We start from the raw sequence: 25819 nt of genomic DNA, 5'->3' as shown, positions 1-25819 counted from the left end.
AAGGTCATTACAGGAAGTCAAAAGTTACTGGGGTAAGTCTCCCCACCTGTGGCTACTCACCCCCCCCCCCGGTAGCCTTCCTAACCTATTGCTTTTAGTGCACCCCCTTCACCCTCTCCCTGACCAGCCCTGCACCACTGATGCACCCAGACAGCCTTGCACACCTTCCCTAATTTGTGTCTTTTGTTCACCTGTGCACCTTCACCGACTTGTGCCTCTTGCACAACCTCTCATACACCTTTCCAAACCCATAACACACCCCTCACACACATCCCTGACTTTCATGCATCCTCTCACACCCTTCCTAACCTGCACTAATCTCTTGCATATCCCCTCGTGCCCATATATATATCCCTCCTGAACCTCAGGCCTTGCACACATCTCCTTGCACCCTTGTACAGCCTCCCCAATCTGTATGCTACTTCTCTTATTTATCTATTTATCTATCTATTTATTCATTCATTCATTCATTTTCTATAGCCATTCAACTCAACCAAGTGATTCTGGACGGCATACACCCTCACACTCCTGTTGACCCTCCCTCACCTCATGACCTCCCTGACAGTCCCCTCCACCCCTCACTCCTCCTCCATCTGGTAACAACCAATTGCCTGCCACTATGGTACTTGCAAATTCCCGCTGACTTTGGTTATGAGAAACCAACTGGTAGTTGCTTCAACTAATGACTGTGGGTTCAATTCATGATGGCCACCAGGACTGCAGGGACTGATGTTGCTAAACAATACAAGTGTACTTTACAACCCCATTAGTTAAGAGATAGAAATTCTGTTCTCAACTGTCACAGTAAGTTGAGGACGGTGTGTATCATTTCCACCTGTGAAAAGATGCTTTCAAAACATATAAGCTTTTGGCATTTTAGAAAAGAAGCAGACCGGGAAACGTTACAAAGCTCTGTCTAGAGCAGGAATGTCAAATGCAAGGCCCGGGGGCCGAATCCAGTCCACAGAGTGCTTAGATCTGGCCCGTGGGGCCGCCCTGGAAATAGCAAAGGACCAGCCAGCGGTGCTTCTGCGAGAGAAAATGAAGCTCGGGAGGGCTGTAGGCAGCCCTCCCGAGCTCCACTTTCTCTGGCAAAGGGTTGCAGGAAGCTGTCGCAGCACGAGAGCCCATTTTCGCTGGCAGAGCACTCTGGCCACCACAGGGACCCCCCGACACAAGTGACTTCAAGCTAGCCATGCCCACCTGGCCCCCCAAGGTCAAACACAACCCTGATGCAGCCCTCAATGAAATTGAGTTTGACACCCCTGGTCTAGAGTAACGTTTCTTAAAAACTGGTCGTAGGATCCTTGGTGTTCCCGCAAGTCCCTCCCAGAGGTTTGAAAAGTCAAAATTTCCTGCCTATGTTTAAAAAATATAATACAATACTGTATCAAAGTCCCATCAAATAATTGTAAGAACCAGTTTTGGCAGCAAATGCATGTATTCTAATTTTAAATATAGTTGAGTATCAATAAATACGAACCATGCAAACGAAGTTCTTTTGAGGCTTCTATAATTTTTAAAGGTGGGAAGTGGTTCAAGGGAGAAAAAGTTTAAGAAATAGTGGTCTAGAGCAATACTAGGACAATCCATAAAAGCTTCAATGTCCATCTACAATGTTCAGCTACTAGGCTTTACTATGCTGCATAACCAGCCTCAAAAATTCATGAACAACTGCAGTTAATAAAACATCTTCATAGATTTTGCAGTAAAAACCGAAAGAGAGGAAGGACATACTTTGTTATGGAGATGTGGAGGAAGAGATTTTTTTTAGGAATATCTACCTTTCCTTTGCCACCTGCTTTTTCTTCCTTCCTTGTTGCTACTCTGGTCACTGCTACTGCTACTGCTGCTCTCTGAGGTGGGGGAATCTGATTGTATATCACTGCTTTCTTCTGAGCATTCAGACAAGTCCTTCAGCCCATCAGGAACATCTTTCTGCAAATGTGTAACAGAGAAAAAATTATACAAACCCACAGGCAGAGGAATCTAATGTACAATGTGTAGTTTCATATTTCAGTTTAACATAAAGGAGAATTAAATTCTAAAACAAATTAATGCCACTAGTTCAAAAATGAAGGAACATGCTCTTCTAGGAACATCATGCATGTAAGCTCCATTAAAATTAAAGGCAATTATAAAAGATGGCACAGACTTTATCTGCAAATAACTAATATGGATGGGACCATTTAGGTGGCCGCATCTATTTAACTTTGGTTGATCTAGGAAAACTAAGCACATTTGGATCTGATTAGTACTTGAAGACTTCCAGAAAATCCCAGAACTATAAACGGGACTGGAAAATTTAACTAAATAAATAAATCAAAGAAGACAATAGCAAACCAATATGACATAGCTCCCAAGAGAATTAAATAAATGTGTCTCTGACTTCACAAGGCATTACATTCAAGAGGAATTTCTTTTTTAAAAAAAATCTGGATGGATGCAGGTTAGCTTGAGAGCTCCAGAGGAAAAGTGGATCTCATACCACCCTAGTCCACAAAAGGGCTACCCACATCTCTCAGTATTCCCAAAAGATGCCTCCCAAAGTTCCAAGGAATGGAAACTACCACACATCTGTTCTTTTGTGCACCTCAAAAGACCTCCAATTGTTAGTAAGATCATAGTTAACATTCCATCTATTTTCTTCACAGTTTCTTTAGTTTGCAAAAATGTAATTCTTGGAAAACAATCTTCATAATATATTTTATCTTCCTCAATACATTTGACACTACAATTCTCAACCTACTGGAAAGTCTGTTCTCAGAAAAGAAAAACCCTAGCTTAGTGACAGAGCATGCGGAAGTTCTAGATTCAGTCAAGAATATAGACCCATGTCTGAAAGCTTGGAGAGCTATTGCCAGTATGAATAATATTGAACTAAATTAATCCATGGTGTAACTCAATAGAAGGTTTCTTTTATTTCTAACAGCTTCTCAAACGCCTAACTATGGGTTGTATGCATTTGATTCAGTGAACTTCCTGTTAAGTTAATTAAGACTTTCAATTAACAGGTAACAATTGGTTTGTGATCTCAACAGTCATAAGGGTCAATGCAGGAACACTGCCAAACCCATACACCACATATTGTCACTACTCACCATTTCAACATCTTATGCCCAATTGGGAAGATTTGTTTAAAACATCTGCATCATATATTTTTTAAAACTGGCAGTTTGTGGTTTGAAATATAATTTAACGTTAAAAGATGATGCACTCACTTACTTTCAGTGTATAGACCCCCATTCTTCCAGGAACCTTATAGAATATTCCTTCATCTCCACGGGAGTTGGTGTGCAGCATAGCATTCAGGCATGCAAGTGGAGAAGTTCCACTGGAAATAGAAATACAGAATTAGACACCAGTGACACAAAGCACAACTATCACACTTTGTATCTGCTGGAACTATGCATTACAGGAGGGTACAAGAAATGATCCATGAAACGCCTTGCCCAACTTTATTTATTTTGAATGCAGCTCAAGTCCGACTAACTTCTACAACAATTCTTCAGTATTTGCAAATTATCATTTTTTAAAAGCGAAGTAAGGGTTGGCACAGATGCTACAGTCCATGGGACTTAAGGGAAATTTTAGAGACAGTGGACAATATAATTTAACAGGTAAATTCTCTATAAGCGAGTATATACTGCAAAATAAAGCACAAAATGTGCATACACACTTTAATTATCAAAGAGAAAACTGCTCTTGCTATTCAGAGAATTCCCAGAAGGGAAAGAAATTTCTTCAGTCGTTTCATGCAGAGTTTGTCACATTCCCAAACATAAGTGCAGGGCAATATGTTAAAAAATGCAGCAAGACATATTAGAACTTTGTAGCCCAGACAACCAAAATGTTAAGAAAAAAAAGTTTCAACATTCCTGGGAATGACTAAAGAGTTTTCATTGCTTCAGACATACTGGGGTTAAAAAAAAAGACATTAAAATATGCTGGATTGAGAATAAAATACATCAATTTCACAATATTTCCAAAATTGAGTTGCTTTTAATTCAACTGCAAATTCCAGTGTGTGTTGTGCATCCATAATAAAGCTAAGAAGCAACATTACAGAATAAAATGGGCTAATATGTTCAGTCTTTTTACTCTTCAAAGTTGCTTCCCATGTTTGCTTGTTTACAGTTCAACACTCAGTAAAAAGCAACTAATACACTCATAAAGCAATCACTTGAACAATACATTAAGCTTGCCAAACATGAAATCTAGATGTACAAACTGTAACCACAATATGTCAAGAAGTGTGGTTTAAATTAAGCACAAGAGTAGCCTGAAACCAAAGTCATAAGAAAAACACTGGCTAACATTCACTCCCATAAAACAATTAACTTAATTTTCTTTGGCCTGTAATACCCATGAAAGATCAGTTCATTTCCTTTGCTTATGTCTGTCACAAACAGAAACCTTTGTTTTTATAACAGAAGTGGGGAACATTTAGTCAAATAAGACCGTGTTTCACATCTAGAAAGAACCTGAGAGCTGAAGAGAAGGTGATGGTACATAATATGGATATAGCACTGATTTTTCCCTTGGATTTTGGGCTGCGTTGAGCTATGTTTCATTCCCTCTCTCGTTTTAAAGCATTTGAAGAGTCAAACAATATTTTTCATGTACTTCTTGTCTCAAACAGTACAAAACCACACCACTACTTTTCTGGGATTCTAGTTAAAAAGGGGTCCCAGGTGCCAAAAAGCCGTAGGCAGGCTCATCCCTACTTTAAAGCTAGAATAGAGAAAGATTGTGCCAAAAAACTGTGCAAAGAGTGAATTACCAGTAAATAAATGCACACAGCTTATTTAAATGGACTCAGGAAATGCATCTGCTTCTGATAGTGGTTTCAGTGTGACTTCTCTTCATAAGTGAGGGAGAAGTTGCAAAACCAATAATGGTTTTTATAATGGTTGCAGCGTAAGTAAGCTCATTAACTCATTGTGTGGAAATCACAACCTTTCTCAGGGATGCATCTTATGTTTCTAGAAGTGTGTGGTAGCTAAGTCACAATGTAGATATGCCAGTAGTCTGAATAGGAAACCACTAGCCACAGGTATATTGCTGGACTTCCCTTGTCCTCTCATCTGGCCCCTCCCTCTATATCAGAGGTCTTCAAACTTGGCAACTTTAAGACTTGTGGACTTCAAATCCCAGAATTCTCCAGCCAGCTTTGCTGGCTGGAGAGTTCTGGGAGTTGAAGTCCACAAGTCTTAAAGTTGCCAAGTTTGGGGACTCCTGTTCTATATAGCAATTAGTGTTTTAAAAGCTTTTAGTGATGCCAATGACGAATATTTCAAATGTGTTACCTGCTGCACAACGATAAAATGGAGGTCAGATTAAACCTCCATGCCTCATGCTCTGGAAGGAAAAATAATTCCTTCCTTTCCTACCACAGTTCAGGCATCTAAAAAGTTTAAATTGCTATAAAAAGAGGCTCTGTGTGTGTGGGGGGGGAACAGAGCTGTGGAGGGAACAGTTTGCGTGAAAAGCTATGGAAGAAAGGAAGCATAAGAAGGAAGAGAATGGTTTTACTCCGTACGGCTCCCTGGCATGACCATGGAGGGGTTTAAATGATTGCCGCCTTTGGGCCAAAAAAGGATCCCCAGTTCTGCTTTATTTTAATTCAACATTCAGAAGCTCCTAGAGTGAACAACAAGATGGTTCAGAAAACCCTGCCAAGTCAATCAGAGATGAAAGCATCCAAGTAGAAGAGCCCAATGCTAAGCTTCTTTCATTCAAGGTCAAAGAGAACAAAGACTCGCCTGGCAAAATGTCAGCCCTTCCCACCTCATCTGGCTAGCCATGGCCTCCCACAAACAAGCTTTAAGTACACAGAGAAATGATTCTTCCACCTAAACAGCAATGAAATTATTGCTAAGCTTCTATGCAAAGCAAGGTAAATAAATGTAGCATGACTTATGTGCAAAGGAATGTATTCATTCATTGTGGATCTTACCTTCTGGAAAAGATGGAAATCCAAGAAACCCCAAAACAAAGTGAAAGAGACAATGAGAATGGGTAGAGGGGAGGAAAAACAAGATAAAAATTTAAGTATGTCAGTAAAACAATATTTTCATATATTTCCAATAATCACCCACACAACTCATACCAGACATTTTCCTTAGATTATAGAGAATAAAGGGCACAAGAATGGGACAAATTCATCAAGCAGGCTTTGCAAATCTCAAGGGGGAGTCTTGGTAGTATAAATAAAAGATACTACTTTGGCGTTCAAGTCCAAATTACACTGAAGGTAAAAATAGTGACATAAAGGCTGTAGAATCAATGCCACCTTTAACTAGAAGCAAATAATACTGCTGAAATGCTCCATTATTACAGATGTCCCCTGAGAATTACATGTTCCACATTCATTTTACAAACATATTCCTCCCGATGTAATTAAGAACATCTCTTGTGGGTTGGTTGCATGACTTAATAAAAATATATGTGCTTAAAATACTCCATGACCCTTTGTTGAACCTAATTTCTGATGGAAATTATTTTATTTTTCAATAAATCTCCTTTAAAAGGAAAACATGCCTTTAAGGAAAACCTATCTGACTACCTTATTTTTAACTTAAGTATTGAACAAAGGGAATAGTTTATATTTTAAAGTACTAACATATTCATTCAATTAAATTCTGAAAGGTACTTGTAATATGATGCTCTTATTACTTTTTCTAATTTCTTAAAAAGTTCTATATTTCTTTATTCTTTTGCATATCAAATAGAAACATTGAGTTGGCCTTCATTCAATTAATAATTGAACAAAATAGATAATACATTTTTAACCTAAATTCCATCTCTTGACCCAGTAAAGCAAGAATAATCATCAAAATTAGGCAATTTTAAAAGGCAAATCTCTGGAAAATGCAACATCTCCAGTCAGTGGCAGAATATCAGAAAAGAGGGAATGCAAAGAGAAAAAAAAACGCCCTCTCAAACTCTTGTGGGTAAAGGAAACAATATTTTAATTGAGATTCATCCGTGTAAGCAAGAAATAAACCATATAAAGCCCTCTTGTGCTGGAAGTTGCCAGGGTCATACATAGTCACAAGAGCTTGCCACAAATTTTGAAGTATTTTTTGCTTTTAACATTGGGCTGAAAATCCTAGTCTTGTCCCCTCTGGAGATAGTATTATATCTATCCCACATCCTGTGATCCCTTCCTCATCCCATCCCAAATTAAAAATGTATCTTCAATCTACAAAACATTAACTAAATTAAATCATTACTGTATGACTTTTAAATGGAACAAGCCACATTTTAGAAATCCTTAGCAGTAAATCCTTCATCACAGGCAAGCTAACCAAGCTAAACACTCGCTAAGAATTTCTTTATTGTATCCAAGTCCCAAAAATGTACCCTATTTAGTAAAACTGAGGAAAAGTCCAAACTACAAAGCTTTTTTAAAAACAAAACAAATGCATAAATATATAAATTATCTGATCTGAATGGAGTACATTTAGATTTTCTATGCAATGTTTTTTTAATACTATAAAAGCCATTTTGATTACAAAGCATGCGATCCATGTTTGCTTTCAAGTAAAAACAGTGCATGCACATGGCAACTTCATAGCAGACATACAAAATCCAACACATTTTTAATTGCGTACTTCTTCCCACTATGAAATGTTTCCCATTAAGCAGATAGTTGACAACAAACATTTAACATTTTTATAAAGCATATTAAAACATTCAAAGAATTTCAGCTGCTTTTTCTAATAATTCTTTAAACTGAACTGCAGGGAAGGTCATTATTACTCTCTTACAGATAAGATGATTGTGCACCTTTGATCATGAAAGGCCTCATCCAATCCCTGTCATTCAACTTGGAAAGAAAATACTGTAAAAATAAAATTAGAAAACACCTCAACTGTCTAAACCGGGGGTGTCAAACTCCATTTCATTGAGTGCTGCATCAGGGCTGTGGTTGATCCAGGGGTGGTTGACCCCAGGGGGCCGGCTGGGCGTGGTTGAGTAGGCGGGGGGGTGGCCAATTGAGTGGGCATGGCCATCTTGATACTTGAATATGGTATTTAAAGTGCCAGATTTGAATGGACAACACCACGTTCATCCAAACTATGGAGTTGATTTATCCTCTCTCAGCCTAACCAACCACACAAAATTGTTTTTAGGATAAAATTAAGGGAGATCTTTCCAAAAATTGCCTTGAGTTCTCAGAGGAAATTGGAACAAGCATGCAATAGATAGCATAATAGTGATTCCCAGAAAAGCTTAACTTAGTCCAGGTCCTAAGCTTAGTGAAATAACTAATGATTTACTGATTGACAACTAAGTCTAAACCCCCAAGCAGCTCTGAAAAGTAAAAATTTTAAGGCATGTGACATCAAGATAATACTATTTCAACCAGGAAGTTGCCCTCCAGTTCATGAACAAAACTCCTTTTTGTCCATTACCAAGTAGCATTAGTTCCCTATTCAATGTTTTCAAAAATACACAAAAAAAGAACTTCAATCTAGAAACAAAATATCTGAAAGTAAGTTTGGCAACACAACATGAACATCAGACAAATGCATATCCTGCCTTGGTCAACTATTTATACTGCAATACTTACAAAATCTACAATTGGAAAATATTTCTGTTTATGTTATTAGGAGAAGCAAACAGCATAATAATTCATACTCACCTAATCTCTTTTAACCCTTCTTTTTGGATAACCTGAAGAATCTCTTTATGGCTCATTGGTCTGTTAGGATTTTTTTCCAGAACCTTGTAAGAAAAAAAAAAGTTTTGAATCAACTTGCCTTGCCTTATTTCAGAATCAACAACTGGCTTCAATCTTTTTTTCTACATCCTATATGTACTTGCCTGCCCAGCGACTTATAATCAATTCTTCCAAACATTTATCTCAGAGTTTGAGCTAGTAAACAGGTATTGCACAATATTTTGGCAGGTGGTACCTTCATCTTATTTTTGCATTCTTATCATTAGCTAGACTGCATTCTTATCATTAGCCTCATTGTCATCAGCCATTCTGTCATGTCTGACCCTTGGCATCTCTATGGATTAAGGAGGGAAAAGCGGATGAAAAAGTTTGGCATGACAGAATTCTTATGGTATATATTAACAGTCAGAAGATTGCAATTTAAGATCTTTTTAACCAACTTGGGGAATTTGTACTTCATGTAAAAAAGGGTAATTGCCCCAAAGCATTCTCAAAAATGGAAGCAATACTTCTTCTTCTTTTAAAATGTAAATCCTAGTAGTTATTCATATAAGACGCGCATTAATGGAAAACTTACAAGAATGAAGAAATGAAGAAAAGAAGATAGCTGTTACATTTTGAGATGAATTCCTAAGTAACTTGAGTTCAGGTGTGTCCAACCTGTGGCCCATAAGCTGTATGCAGCCTGGATAGCTAATAATGTGGTCCCAAATAGACCATAAACTTTAAACATTATGTGATTTATATGCCTTGGTTATATTATATATTTTATATGCAGCTCGATACAATTCCTCTTCACATAATGTGGCTCAAGCAAGCCAAAAGGTGGGAACCCCTGCTCTAGATTATACAGTACTCTAGACTCTATAACCAAAGTCAAAGTTCCATCACTAGGAGGGGAAAAACCATTTTGTTAAAAAGTTCTAGATGTTACCTTCAGGACTAGAAGAGTATTCTGGCTGGGGACATATTAGGAGTCAGGATAGACATTGCTATATGATCTTCTGCATGCTAAAGCCTCCAAAACATAAATATTAAATGGCACAAGATTTATGCAGGAATATGAGCTAGTTTTTTTATTATAAAATTGGTCATTTTAAAATTAAATAAGTACAAATTAAATATAATACAAAACAATGTATCATTTTGGAGTCAGTGGGCACCATCTAGTGGTATCACAGGATTCATAGCACCTGTGAGCATCAGACAGCTGCCTTCCAGCCCTCAGGATCCTTGCAGAGTTAGGTAGGTTACACTGTCCAAAATGATAAATGAAAACTGAAATGATACTGAAAAGCTATTGGGTTTTTTTCCCCCACTTTAAAAAGCAACAAGGCAAATAATGAGATATTTTCTAAAAGGGGGGGGGGGGGATTTTTCTGTCCTATGCATGGAAATATCTACCTGCCGGAAAGAGGCAGCATAGAAGAGTGCTTATTAGGAGACCAGAAAAATAGCGTGTCTGAAAAAGACTGATAGGTAACGTCTGATAATGAGAGCTATATAATATTTTATTTCTGGTTTTGTTTAAGTGGGGAGTCCTGGACTAATTCCCAATTCCCTTAGGCTGTTTACTAAAGAATTGCATGATATGACATGTTATTAAAGTAAGCTGAATATCAAAACACATTTTGGGGGGATCAGATTGAAAGCATTTTAAAAGCACATATTATTTAAAAATATGGTAAAAAGCTAAGCACTTTTATTTTTTGGAAAGCCAAAAAAGAATCTGGGGAAGGAGCATGCTTTAACACTGGAGAAATGTAATTGGCAAATTTCTTTCAGAGAATAAAATTAGCTTGCTCCTGACTTTGTCAGCTTTTTGGAAACCTGGAAGACATGGGTGTGTTCCTCGCCTGGTGATCAGACCGTTAGTTGGAACCTGTGAAGTTGTTTGATTTATGGTAGATTGGCTTTTACCTAGGCTATCATTAAATGCATTGCAATTCTGTGTTATTTGCATTATATTTTTAAATGTTAGTCACTCAGAATTGCCCTGAGGAGATGGGCAACTATGTAAGTTGAGGCAATCACAGGAGTAGCTTACCTCCTGCAATGGTACTTTTAATGTTATTAAACAACATCTGCCTATCTGAGATCCTCGGGAAGGATTCGATAGGTGGGAAAAAATGCCAAACCCAATCTAAACATCTGGCTGACTGCAATGAACCATATTAATAATGTAGGTGGATAAAGATGCCATGTCAGTCTGAACATGTGGCTGACTGTTCTATCAACTTAATAATAATAACAATTCAAGCAGACAGGCACCTGCCACATAACATCTCAGACTTAACAATTGCCAGTAAAAAAGACACAAAAGTCTGGATAATGGACGCGGCAGTACCTGGAGCAGCAGAATACAAGAAAAAGAACTGGAGAAAATCACAAAATACGAAGACCTACAAATAAAATAAAATGGTGGTGGTAAAAGAAAGCAGAGTACCAATTAGTAATAGGTGCCCTAGATCTGGAGCACCATTTGAACATCCATTGGCATTGACAAAATCACCATCAGTCAATTGCAGAAGGCAGCTTTACTTGGAACAAACAATACCTTTACTTGGAACCAGAGGTGGGTTCCTATTGGTTCAGCCTAACCGGTAATAACTTAGCGGCCTGGGTCACTGGAACCGGCAGCGACCCAGGCCTGCCATGCCCGCAAACCGGTTCTCCCGGCAGCATCATAGGCAGCGCCATCTTGTTTTTTGCTTCTGCGCATATGCAGCAGCATTTTTTTAGTGTTGCACAGGCGCAGGCGCACTGTGCAACCATGAGCGAACCAGCAGTAGTGGCTGCTGGAACCCACCCCTGCTTGAAACACTATCTTTAACATTATCAAACAACAGCTGCTTATCCAGGTCCTTGGGAACCACTTGATAGGTAGATAAAAATGTCAAATCCAGTCTAAACATCTGCCTGATTGTGTAACAAACCAGAATTTGGCATGGATTGATGACATTTGTTCATACTGAGGTATAGAAAGGGGCCTGCCTTCTCTCTGTCCTATCACCAGGTTTAAATGTCTTCGACCTTCTAATGGATAGCTTCTTGTTTCCATTTTTATAACATACAGGTGAAACTCGAAAAATTAGAATATCATGCAAAAGTTCATTTATTTCAGTAATGCAACTTAAAAGGTGAAACTAATATATGAGATAGACTCATTACATGCCAAGCAAGATACTTCAAGCCGTGATTTGTCATAATTGTGATGATTATGGCTTACAGCTCATGAAAACCCCAAATCCACCATCTCAGAAAATTAGAATATTACATGCAATCAATAAAACAAGGATTGTACAAAGAACAATATTAGACCTCTGAAAAGTATAAGCATGCATATGTACTCAGTACTTGGTTTGGGCCCCTTTTGCAGCAATTACTGCCTCAATGTGGGCGTGGCATGGAAGCTATCAGCCTGTGGCACTGCTGAGGTGTTATGGAAGACCAAGGTCTTCCACGGTCTCGTGTCTCTCATCTTTCTCTTGGCGATGCCCCATAGATTCTCCATGGGGTTCAGGTCAGGTGAGTTTGCTGGCCAATCAAGCACAGTAATCCCACAGTCATTGAACCAGGTTTTGGTGCTTTTGGCAGTGTGGGCAGGTGTCAAATCCTGCTGGAAAATGAAGTCAGCAGCCCCATAAAGCTCGTCTGTGGAAGGAAGCATGAAGTACTCCAAAATCTCCTGGTAGACGGCTGCGTTGACCCTGGACTTAATGAAGCACAGTGGACCAACACTAGCAGATGATGTGGCTCCCCAAATCACACAGACTGTGGAAACTTCACACTGGACTTCAAGCATCTTGCAGTATGTGTCTCTCCATTCTTCCTCCATACTCTGGGTCCTTGGTTTCCAAATGAGATGCAAAAGTTGCTCTCATCAGAAAAGAGGACTTTGGACCACTGAGCAAAAGACCAGGTCTGTTTTTCTTTAGCCCAGGTAAGACGCTTCTGACATTGTTTGTTGTTCAGGAGCGGCTTGACAAGAGGAATACGACATTTGAAGCCCATGTCCAGGATCCGTCTGTGTGTGGTGGCTCTTGATGCACTGACTCCAGCCTCAGTCCACTCCTTGTGAAAGTCCCCAACACTTTTGAATGGCCTTTTCCTGACAATCCTCTCCAGGCTGCGGTCATCCCTGCTGCTTATGCACCTTTTTCTTCCATACTTTCCCCTTCCACATACCTTTCTATTAATGTGCTTTGATACAGCACTTTGGGAACATCCAACTTCTTTTGCAATTACCTTTTGAGGCTTTCCCTCCTTATGGAGGGTGTCAATGATGGTTTTCTGCACAACTGTCAGGTCAGCAGTCTTTCCCATGATTGTGATTCCTACTGAACCAGACTGAGAGACCATTTAAAGGCTTAGGAATCCTTTGCAGGTGTAATGGCTTAACTAGCTGATTAGAGTGGGACACACTTCGAGCCTAGAATATTTTCACAATATTCTAATTTTCTGAGATTGTGGATTTGGGGTTTTCATGAGCTGTAAACCATAATCATCACAATTGTGACAAATCACAGCTTGAACTATCTTGCTTTGCATGTAATGAGGCTATCTCATATATTAGTTTCACCTTTTAAGTTGTATTACAGAAATAAATGAACTTTTGCACGATATTCTAATTTTTTGATTTTCACCTGTAAACTGGGTGTGGTTCCTTCCCGTGCACCCTCACTTTAGATACTATGTGGAAACCATGTGATAGAAGGGCAATTGAAGCTTTTTGTTCTAATTTGCACATCCTCGTACATACTAGCTTTTGTTCTATTTTACGGAAAGCTACCCAGAATCACCTAAATCTAAATAAATAATTAAATCAATCTCCCTTTCTGAGTACAGTATAGGTTTTTGCACTGATATTTTCAAAACTTTAGGTCACAGGGTATGATTTAAATATGTTGTCTAGAACTGATTAACTGCCTCTTCTTTGGTAGCTTTAAATAGTTCAATGGATTTTTCATCTATACCTGGTGGATTTCTACTTGACAATAGATTTATTACCCACTGTATTTCACTTTCTAGTGGAGTCTCTTTCAGAACATATTTTTTCTCTGCAAAGTTTTATAAAAGGCTCAAGTATAGTCTTTTCATTTTTAAAAAAATCTCAACTGTCTCTATCAGATTACTTTTGAATAAGCTATCATAGCTGCATTTTTTCTGGTTTCTCTGATATTCTTAAAACATTTCTCATTTTTCTTTTCTTGTTATTTTCTTGTTTGTAATATTCTTGAATAAGATCATTTCTTAAGCCTTTTTTGCTTCATAATGGAAATTTATATTCATTTGTTTTATGTTTTGTCACTCTCACTTTACATGTTTTCTTGGCTATCATGACAACTTATTTTGGAAATCATTTTGATCTTCTCCAATTTGAAATTTGGGGGATGTTCATGACTGTAATCTTTCACGTTTATGTCTGTTATCTTTTCCCATCGCGTTTTTGGTTCTCTTTTGCATAAGTATACTAATGTTGCTCCTTACAAAGAATTTATATTCTGATTGGATGGCCACCATGTCAAAACTAGTTTAAAGCTCCTTTTCTATTTAATTTTCTAAGCTTATCCTGTATATTTTCAATAAGTCATGGCTTATTTCACAATCTGAAGAACTTCAAAGTTCCCTTTACAAAAAAATCTATTCCATCTTCTGAATTGTTGGATTTGTCCAATCCAAATCTTATTGCGATTCCATGTTCTTCCATTTTTCCAACTAGTAGTATTAGGTCCTTTTTACATTACATTCACTATTCTTGCCATTTGCTGTAGAGTCTTCTCCATTACAAGTGGACATAGCCAATATATACTTATACTGCTATTATACTAAATGATATTCTTTCTGAGTACCCCTGCCACTTGATTCTTTGGTAAGCTCTTATGCCCTGTATTTACTTATTCCTAACACATCAAATTTAATATTCTTTATTTCTTCTTTGCTAATTTCAAATTTTCCTTGATTCATTCGTCTGACATTCTATACCCCATCTTGAAATGCAGACGCTTACAATGACCAGATTGTTTTTAATTAGGAAGACTTGGTTTAGGAAAAGATGAATCAGGTAGCCCTTACAATCCAAGAAAGCATCCCATTTTCAGGATCTTTCCAGCAAAAGATTTGCATGAGCTATAGTGCAGGAAACCATTTCCATATTTACTATCATTTTGGGATGATTGGCAGTGGCAGCAGGGAAAAGATTCCCAGCAGAATTTACATCTGGTAATCACTAACTATAGTTCCTGTATTGTTTTTTCCTCTACTCCATTCTCAATTTCCTGTTGGATAGCAGGGCCTATTGCTTTTTGGTCATCTACTAGGTTGATCTGATGTGGAAACATTTTCCACACAAAGTAAGACGACAGCAGAGAACAAGAAGTGTTTGCAATAACTATAATAATGTTGAAAAGCCCTTCAAATATTAACTTCCAATCTTTCTGAAAAAAAGGGTGCAGAAATAAACTTAGATGTACTTTCTTTTATTTGGGGGGGAGACCATGGCCATCTAATGGGGGCAGGAGGATCAAGAAAGAAGCAGTGCAGATTTTATTACCAGTGTTAAATAAAATGCACATTACTATTATTCAATTGAATGCAAATTAATATAACCACATTTATCAAATTTTACAAATTACAGATGAGCCTAGAGCTAACAATGATCAAAAGAGAACCAGGAGAACTTTTCCTGTAGAAGCCTCATAGGAATGAATGGGATTGATACAAATATGATTCCTCTGAGATTTCCATTCATTTCATGTAGACTTGAGCAAGAGAATCTGCCAAAGAAATGTATACAGACATATTTATTGAAATGTAATAATTTGCATTTGCACTTGCTCCTGGTATATTCTTACAGCTGTAGTAAACAGGGTTTTTTACAAACATCTAAAAGCTGCAGAAACCCTCTGGGATGCTGTTCTGAGCAAAGCAGGTTTTAAATTATAAATCCTCTAATACATTGAAATGGATACATTCATGACCAAAAATCTCCACAGTACTATTAATCAAAGCAATTTACTTAAAGATGTCTCCTAAATATGTTAATTCTGACAGAATTACAGACAGGCTTCCTCTCCCTCCCTCCCTTTTTTTGAGTAACCCAGGCATGGACAATACAAAAGTACACTTTTCTTTTACTCACTGTTGAGTAAAAACTTCCTTCCTCTCCCAATCACACAAATTAGGGAATGAAGCTGAAAGTAGCAGTATAGCAAATATATTTGTGAAAGCAATTCCTAGAAGAGTTAATTAATTTAAAGTAACTGAAAGACAGTGGCTAAAGACACAAATACTCCCTACACTATAATTCTTAAGCACAATATTTAGTTAATGGCCCCCATTTCTGCTTTAATTAGAAAACTAAAAAAATGAAAAAGTTCTACTGTAACCTACAGTAACAAAAACTTGTGTTACTAAGGTATTTGATGGTCTGAAAAGAGACATGGACAATATTGATTACATATCTATTTCCATGAATGCTTCCAGTAAAAAACATGAATAGTTTATAAACACCGCAATTTGTTTATTCATTGTGAGGGAATATTTAAAGTAAATATTTTGAAATTTATTTCTGTTTTAGATGATAAATCTACCATATCAAAGGAAGAAATAGGCATTGTCACTGGCAAGCACAATTTACAACAACGATAGATTTAATCCTGGTAACATAAATATTAACTTTGATGGTAAACTAAGAGCAGGAAATATAAAATAGGTTTCATATTCCATGCTGTCCACAATATAGTGCAAACTGCTATACAGGCTATTCTGTTATCAACATTTCTAAGTACTGTGAAGGAATATAGATCTAACCTTGGCAATAAAGAACAGAGAGAAAGTTGAACAGACTTTCAAGATTCGGTATTTGACCCTACTACAATTCTGTTATTCCACCTTGCATCATTCCAAACCATTCTGGAATTCCTACCACTTCTATTTATCGAACTTGCCAACTATACTTCAAAGGGCTGGCATTATCAGAACCAACAACTAAAAGAATTTTGTGATTTTGACATTCTGGAATACCAGCAGCTTAACACAAAGTTCCTAAATTTCTTTGAATGCCTATGATGGACAGGGTCTTTATCTTACTTGTCCTCATGATTCTTTTTGAATTATATGCGGGTCAAGTACAGCATGTTAAAGAGAAAGGACACCACTGGTAACTCGATTTTCTGGCACTGCAATCCACTGCAGTGAGGCAGGACCTACCAGGATGGGGCACCCCCAGTGACGGATTTCAGAGGGAGCTGAGGTTTGTTCCTGTTAGTCTGTTGCACCGTCCTTCTAAGACCTTGGTTGAAATTAAAGACAGCTTAGGCATTGGATTGGATCACACATCTCCTTTCTCATGGATCTCATCACACTCTGTAGTTTACAGAGGGAATGAGGGACATGAAAGAAGAGACATTTAGAGGGCCACTGGTACTCAACCAAAGATGAACCTAACCAAACACACCTTAGAGCTGCTATTAAGCCTAAACTTTGTAGTGACAAGAGTGACAAAGCGGCAATAATTCTCCACTCGTTGAAACTGCAAACTTCCACCCCTGTTTCAGATGACACAGCCCTCTTGAGTAAATGGAGTCAGAGAATCTTCTGCAGGGACATGTAGAGGAATTTGCTCAAATAAAATAAAATCACTTAGATTTGCTCACGGTTGGATGCTGGCCTAATTGTAGGTACAAAGGAGATGCCTAGGGTGGAGTCTTACCTGGTTATCTAGGAAGGGTTTGAACCTATGGGACCTGAAAAAGCAAATAGGATCCTTAGAACTGAGTCAAGCCACCTGTCCTTTAGATCCATGTCCCTCTTGGCTTGTGAAAGCAGCCTGGGGAAAAGAGGGTGTCGTTTGAATGGATTCTAGCAATACTTTAATTCTTCTTTGAGTAGGGGGACAGAGTATTCTTTCACCTCTGAAGGAGACTATAGTTCACCCTCTCCTAAAGAAACCATAACTGGACCTCTTGATACTGGACAACTAATGCCCACTATCCACCTTCCTTTTTGGGGAGGGGGAGATTGATCAAGAAGGTGATTTCCCAACAGCTTCAGAGGACCATGGATAAAGTGGATTATCTGGAACCTCCATCAAGTTTCAGGCCTCAACTATGGAACAGAAACAGGATTACTCATGGTTTTGGATGATCTCTGGTGTGGACAGGATGGTGATGGCGCATCTATCTGTGCCTTACTTGATCTCTTAGGTGCTTTCGATACCATTGACCTTGGTATCCTTCAGGACTGACTTAAGCAGGCCTTTTCTGCTGTGGTACCCACATTGTGGAATCTTCTCTCCCAAGTGATAAGTCACATCACTTCTAAGCTTTCAAAGGTACCTCAAGACTGGCCTGGGTGAAGTTGTGAGATTATTTTTCTTTTCTTGTTTAGTTCTGTTTTTATAGTTTTTAATGTTTTAGTAATTATTTATAATGGTTTTAGGTATCAATTGTTTTATATTTATTGTTTTATTGAATTGTTGTATGCAGCCCAGTGTCAATTACCATGAGAGGGGCAGCCATATAAATTTGATAATCAAAAAAGTGATGAACTATTGTCAGATTTAGCCCAAGAATGACACAAAATAACCCAGCCAGAGTTCACGTCTTTATTTGCTTACACACAATAGACAAATTATTGCCAGACTAAACTTCACTATTCTCACCTTAATGAGAATACCCTGAGAGATCCTAGAGAGTGGCTATCCTCACTCCTTTTTCTGGGCTGGGCTGCCTTTTGTCTTACCTATTTAGAATGTGCTCCCTCCTTCCTAGTAAACTGCTGCTTCACCGTAGTCTATCACATCATCTACCCACTTGTAGGCACCAGCCCTCACAACTATATACAAAAATAGTGATGACATACAAAGTCAGAATGAAACAGGAAAACAAGAAGAAGGGAATGGGTAAAAACATTTACCCTTTTAAAAATAGACATTATTTTCAAATACACTGGATTTCTAGTATAATTTGCCATGCTTCTCTCCGGAATTAATGTACCTATAAAATAATTTTGTCAATTATAAAGAATATCTGAATGAATCAAAGAAGCCAAATAGAATTGGCAAGTCTAAAAATGTGCTTATCTTGAGAGTCAACTCTAGTCAACAGCTGTGCTGAATTCTCCAATAACCCCTTAACAATAAAAGTATTCAGAAATCATTCTACAATTGAAAAAAATATTTATAAGAGGAATTTATTATGAAAAAATAAAATCTGCAATGTTTTTTGTTTCCATTTTTATTTGGGTTTGAAAAACAGAATTAACATTTATATATATATATATATATATGTGTGTGTGTGTGTGTGTGTGTGTGTGTGTGTGTTTGTGTTACAACCCCTGGTATGACCTAATATGGGAGGGAGCTCACTCCTCCCTCTTTCTGTCCTTTCGGCTCATCACAGAAAACCATCCAGGCAGAAACCCATATTTTTATTTTTAATGTTGCCTTTTTATATTTGTGTTGTATTTGTGCTGATAAAATAAAGGGAGACTAGTATAGATCCATTTCGAGCTATTTAGCTCTCATGGCTAGCTGATGAGAGCTAAATAGCTCGAAATGGATCTATACTAGTCTCCCTTTATTTTATCAGCACAAATACAACATATATATATATATATATATATGCTGGTTTTGTTGTATTCGGGTCTTTTCCCGTGTAAGGTTGAGATTGTCTTTGCAACGTTTCGGCAGGATCACACCTGCCATCTTCAAGCTGTGGGCTTAAAATGGCAGGTGTGATCCTGGCGAAACGTTGCAAAGACAATCTCAACCTTACACGGGAAAAGACCCGAATACAACAAAACCAGCATACCTACACCCGTGAAAATCTACGAAAACAAATATATATATGTATGTATGTATGTATGTATGTATGTATGTATGTATGTATGTATGTATGTATATGTATATTTATGCAAATCAACGAATCCCACTTTTTATTCCTACTATCGGGTTACTTTATATTATCTGCCCTACCCAGAATGATTAAAGTGTTCCTTATTCCCAGTTACCAGAGTATACGCTATGCATCTATTCCATCTTCTGCATTCACCACCGCCATCTTTAAAAGGTAGCAGATCAGTCATTTATTTTCATAATCGTCTTTACTAAAATCCTTGATACTGCCTTGCAAAAGAATAGCTAAGAATATTCCAATTTACTACTTGCAAAAGGACTAGATTGTACGTTTTTGAATTTCTACACCTGGTGAGCAAAAATGTTTTTGAAGTATATCCTTTCTTGGCCTTCCATTTTCTACTCTGTTTTGACTTTGGGCGGCTTGTCTCTTTCCTGTGATTACCTATTCTATCAGTACCTTTCATGTAGCACTAGAAGCATCATTAAGACTAAAGAAAAAAAAGAAGGGCAGCTGCTTGGCATAGATATTAGCAATCTGCTAACATTTTACAGAAATTCCTCAGAGTTGCTCATTGTACAAGAGAACTTGGAATCAGGGGAAAGAGTTACGTTGGAGGGGGGGGAGGGTGCGCTTTGCAAAAGCCAAGGCAGCTAAAAACGCTTCTAATATAAAGCAAAGTAGGGCAGCAATTCCTCTGAGGATTTCAATTACCAACAAGTCAGCTGTATGAGGGAGTAAGTAGGTGGCAGAATAGGCCTACCCTTATTATCTATTCTGGAAAACAAGGGAGAGACGGATAGTTTCAAGGGAAGAATTGCTCTAATTCAAATAAATATCACTTGCAGAATGCGTGTACTTACTGTTTCTTCAAGGATCTTAATATAAAAACCAAATCAAGATTGTAAACATTTGACAACAGTCACTTCATGCTATATGAAGAGACTGAACTGAGAACTTCTGCTCAAGAAACACATAGGTAGCCTCAACTTAGGACAGGGGTGTCCAAACTTGGGAAGTTTAAGACTTGTGGACTTCAACTCCCAGAATTCCCCAGCCTGGGGAATTTTGGGAGTTGAAGTCCACAAGTCTTAAAGTTCCCAAGTTTGGACACCCCTGACTTAGGATCACAATTGAGCCCAAAATTTCCATTGTTAAGCAAGGCAGTTGTTAAGTGAGTTTTGCCCTGTTTTGTAATCTTTTTTGCCACAGTTGTTAAATAAATCCCTGCATTTGTTAAGTGAATCACACTGTCATTAAGTGAATCCAACTTTCCTCATTGAGTTTGCTTGTCGGAAGCCAGCTGGGAAGGTTACAAGTGGTAATCACCTGAATTTTGATCATGGGACCATTGGGATGCTGCAACAGTCGTAAGTGTGAGAACCAATCATAAACCACTTTTTTCAGTGCCATTGTAGCTTCAATCAATCACTAAACAAATAATAATAGCAATAGCACTTCGACTTATATACCGCTTCACAGTGCTTTACAGCCCTCTCTAAGCGGTTTAGAGTCAGCATATTGCATCCAACAATCTGAGTCCTCATTTTATCCACCTCGGAAGGAGGGAAGGCTGAGTCAACCTTTAGCCTGGTGAGATTTGAACTACCGTACTACAGACAGCCGGCAGGCAGCAGAAGCAGCCTGCAGTACTGCACTCTAACCACTGCATTAACATGGCTCATATGGTTCTAAGTCAAGGACTACCTATACATAAATATTATAAATTTAAGGAAATATTATAAATGTAAGCAGAAACAGAGACAAAGCATAAGACCAGTGATGGCGAACTTTTTTCTTACAGCGTGCCAAAATTGTCCGCACGTGTGCCCTATCGCACATGCACACATACCCACTCAATCTCCCCACCCACCCTTTGCATGTACGCAAGACCCCTCCCCAGGCTCGGGATACTTGCCTGAAGCCTGGGGAGGGTGAAAACGACCTTCCCCACCCCCTTGGAGGATTGTTTCCGAACTTCCGGTTCGGCCATTCGGGCCGTTTTTCACCCTCCCCGGCTTTGGAGGCTTTCCAGAAGCTTGGGGAGGTGAAAAACAGCCCCAACAGGCCAACCGGAGCTTCGTTCCTGAACCTCCAATTGAGCTGTTGGGGCCATTTTTCGCCCTCTCTAGCCTCCAGAGGCTTTCCTGAAGCCTGGGGAGGGTGAAAAACAGCCTCAACGACCCAACTGGAAGTTTGGGAACTAACTTTTGGTTGGCCTGTTGGGGCCATTTTTTGCCCTCCCCAGGCTCTGGAAGCTTTCCTGAAGCCTGGGGAGAGCAAAAAATCAGCTGCTGGTGCGTGCATGTATGCTGGAGCTGACAGCTGGTGTGCCACCAAATATGGCTCCGTGTGTCACCTGTGGCTCACGTGCCATAGGTTCGCCATCACGGATATAGACCTTGCAACTCCAGGCACATTTTCCCTTGACGTATTGGATGAACAGGTGCTAAAAGGAATACATTCAGAAAACGCAGTAATTTTTAAAATAAACTCCTGCTTGATCACAGTGATGAAACATTAGTACAAGCAGACTTTAATAGCTAGAATAGAACGATGGGTTTGAAAATCAGTACATTGCCTAACAATTTAGGGGAATAACAGAATATTAGAATCTTGTTCAAAATAACAGAATCTCATTCAAAAGGAAAGGACTCCAGAAGGAAGAATGGGTAAGTTAAACCTCGACATGCATAGCATTATACAACCAAGGAAGGGATTCAGCCAGTTCGGGCAAACTGGGTGCTAATTTTACATTGGCCGAACCAGTACTGGGAATTACTGGCTGGCCCCTCCCCTCCCAGGAGTCTCCACATGGCCAGTTCATCATGCCAGTTAATTGCAGGGCCCACGTGAAGGCTCTAGGAGGGCAAGAAATGGGCCTCCTGGAAGTTCCAGAAGTCTGGAAATCTGGAGCCCAGTGGAGGCAGTTTTCCCCCTTCCAGAGGCTCAAGAAAACCCTCTGGAGCATGGGGAGGGTGAAAACGTGCCCTCCCCACTGTGGTGCAGGAGGCCAAGTAGACCACGCCCCCCAAAAACCAGGCAGAGAACCAGTTGCTAAAATTTTTCAATCCCACCCTTGTATACAACCATTCAATAGCCATATATTTTTCCTTTCGAGCAACCTTTAAATGTTTTAAGATTCAAATTCCCTTAGCAATACTAGCACTGAATCTTGGCAATAACAGTAATAACTAGAATTTCAGAAATTGTAATCCATGAATATATTTCTTTTTTCACATATATTGCTCGTGGCAAACTTATAAACCTGTACTGTGAAATATATCTGCTGATACATAATCCATTATAAAATTGGTTTGAGCCCGCACTCACCCGAACAAATCTTTCAGTATTTGGAAATATGACAAAAATGCATTTTTTCGCCTAGCATCTGTTAATTAATTTTAATTGCATTAAACTACTGGTTGAATAAGTACTAAAATCATTTATCATGTTTTATTTCCATTTTGTTATAATTATTGTAGTACATTGCTTACACAAGCAGAAAGATAGCATATTAGTGTGTTAATAAAGCCAGAGTAAAATTATTGGCATATTATACTGCATATTGTAATAGTGTGGGATCACTATAAAAGTGAACTTCAACAAAACTTCTACTATCCTACCTTCTTACAAGCCTTTACATCTACTAAATATTACAATTTCTAATTAATTAGTAGTATACAGTTGCTCCCATATTCTCCATACATGCTGTAAGAAGCCAAAAACCAAGGTAATAGTACGTGTAGAGTCGTTCTCTTTCTTATACACATGCGTTTTTAGGTTACTGAAAACACAAAAAGAAGCTCCATCTGGCTCTGTAACATATGTTTGGTAATTATGACCTTCTAAAAGACCTGTGGCAAGTCACTGAACAATGCAAAGGTTCTTCCCAGGGTGCATGACTTCCACTGTTTTGAACAAGGAACGTGAATGGATCAGAAACAATATTATATCGCATAGACCTTAGTGGAAGGGATTCTTGCACATGGAAACAATTTTGTAAAGTGAAATACTTTGTGAATCTTTCTTTTTATATAAACAATTCAGTGTAGCAACAGAAACAAGTAAGGAGTATATTTACCTGTAAACTAGCTGGAGAGAGAGCTTTCAAAAGGACTTGACCTAGATTACTGTGATTAGGCAATGTTGTTCAATGCTTTAATTAGAATCAAGATCATGAAAGAAGGAAGATGATTAAGGTACTTACAGACGGTGAATGTCTCCGTACAGTTCAAGAAAGTGTTCCTTCATCCTAATTATTTATCTTACAGGCAATGGTGGAATTAAAAAAAAAGAGTAGCAGTGTTCAAATATAGTGAGAACTGAGCATGCAATTCTGAGGACTTTCAAAGGTCACAGGTGGTGTGCTTTTTTAGAAGGTTGCTCTTTAAAAAGGAAAAAAAAACTCTAGGTGTATTTTGATATTTATTTCTGTGATTTCTATCACTGAAAAATTAATGCAACCAATTTTCAGCAGCTCTGTGGGCCACAAAAGCGAGTCCAGAGAACATGCGGGGAATGAAAGTTGCATACCACTGGTGATAACTTATTCCAAAGAGGCACAGCTTTATTTATTACGTATAGACAGCCTCTTAACAACTTCGGCCACAGCTTTCCATATCTATATTCACAATATTCACACAATCAGAAAAATAAAATCATAGGTAGAAATCATAGTGGAAATATACACATAGCAACCTAAAATTTAATAATTCAGAAATAAGAAAGGCCTCTAAATCCCATTTGTGAACACCTTCAATGAGAATGTGTGATGTACAGTATTTCAAGTGGAAAACAGTTCCAGAAGTATAAGATATCAACAAAAAGTCTTTAGTCCTCATGCCTGACAGCTTGATCCCTCTCAGAATCAGGCATACAGAGCTTCTACGGCAGAACTCCAAGTTCCATCAAGGCAGATTGAATTTAATGACAATCCATAACAGCACAAACATTCAAATTTTGATAATATGTACTAACACCAGTCATGCATGGAAAATCCAGTTATGGAGCTCTGGCACCTGCTTTATTCTAAATAAAGAAGGGAAAAGTTGGTGGGGGAAAGACTGCATATGGGTGGTTGAGAACATTTTATTTAGATTTGAAAATGCTAAAATATTTTTGCTATTTCCATTTCTACTTGTACTGTTTGTCTCTTCTACCATCACTTAGGGAGAGAGAACCTTTAAAAAATACTTCCATCATTTCACGGTCTCAGGACAACATATAGAAAAAAAAGAGTCAGTATCATACAATACAAAATATTAATCCTCTGCAAACTGAAGAATTCCTTTCACGTTCGTAAGGGACCAAGATTCAGCAGAGTCTTTCAGGAAATGAAATAGCCAGATTTTTATTTAGAGAATACAGAGAACAGAGTTGGAAGGGACCTTGGAGGTCTTCTAGTCCAAACCCCTGCACAAGCAGGAGACCTATAGCATTCCAGAGAAATGGCTGTCCAATCTCTTCTTAAAACCTCCAGTGATGGAGTATGCACAACTTCTTAAGGAAGTCAATCTACTGATTAATTGTTCCACTTGGTTCTAGGTTGGATCTCTCTTTCATAGGTTTCCATGAGTTACTTTTTGTCTTGTCCTCAGATGCTTTGGAAAATGACCATTGGCTTACCTGAAGGGTCGTTCTCGGTGCACTACAGGAGTGTCCAAGCAAGGGTTAAATTCTGTCCCACTGCCCAAGGACTGGATTGAAAATCTTTGGCCACGCCCTCTGGCTCCTTCCATCCTCAGTTTTACAATGAAGGCATGGTCCATCTGATGGATGTCTGTCAGGCAAATCATCCTCGCACGGAAAAGCAGGACATCCTGGAAATAATACCACAGGGTGGGGTTGGACACTTCTGCAGTGCACCAAGAACGACCCTTCAGGTAAGCCAATGGTCATTCTCCGGTGCACTGCTTGGAGTGTCCAAGCAAGGGACATGCCCAAGAAAAATGTCACTAGGGCAGGTGCATCCAATGAGGTCCACAGTCCACATCAAGATTCGGCAGAAACCATGCTCTGCAAAACACATTTTCTGAAGGCAGCATCCGCAGAGGCATATTTGTCCAGCGTGTAGTGCCTAACAAATAAGGATGGTGTCGCCCAGGTCGCAGCTTTGCAGATCTCCTCAATTGAGGCCTGGGCGGTAGTCACTGTGCTTCGGATCAAGTGCAATGTCAGTCTGGGAGGTGTAGACCTATCCTGGTGTTCATAAGCAAGGGAAATACAAGCCTTGAGCCAGCAACTGATGGTGGAAGATGAAACCTTC

General features: G+C 38.6%; 1 protein-coding gene across 1 annotated transcript in view; it reads right to left on the bottom strand.

Annotated features, from left to right (window-relative positions):
- The window catches only part of ASXL2 (ASXL transcriptional regulator 2), an 81582-nt gene that overhangs the window by 31255 nt on the left and 24508 nt on the right, over positions 1-25819 (bottom strand). The window contains exons 2-4 of the mRNA XM_081942361.1: positions 8654-8736; positions 3226-3334; positions 1785-1938 (exon numbers count right to left, since the gene is read on the bottom strand). Coding sequence (XP_081798487.1) covers positions 1785-1938; positions 3226-3334; positions 8654-8736 — 346 coding nt within the window. The remainder of the gene's footprint in view (positions 1-1784; positions 1939-3225; positions 3335-8653; positions 8737-25819) is intronic.

Source organism: Natrix helvetica (assembly GCF_964273705.1).
Source record: "Natrix helvetica genome assembly, chromosome: 2".
Lineage (NCBI taxonomy): Eukaryota > Metazoa > Chordata > Lepidosauria > Squamata > Natricidae > Natrix > Natrix helvetica.
The sequence above is the reverse complement of the archived record's forward strand: the minus strand, read 5'-3'. Positions and strand labels throughout refer to the sequence as shown.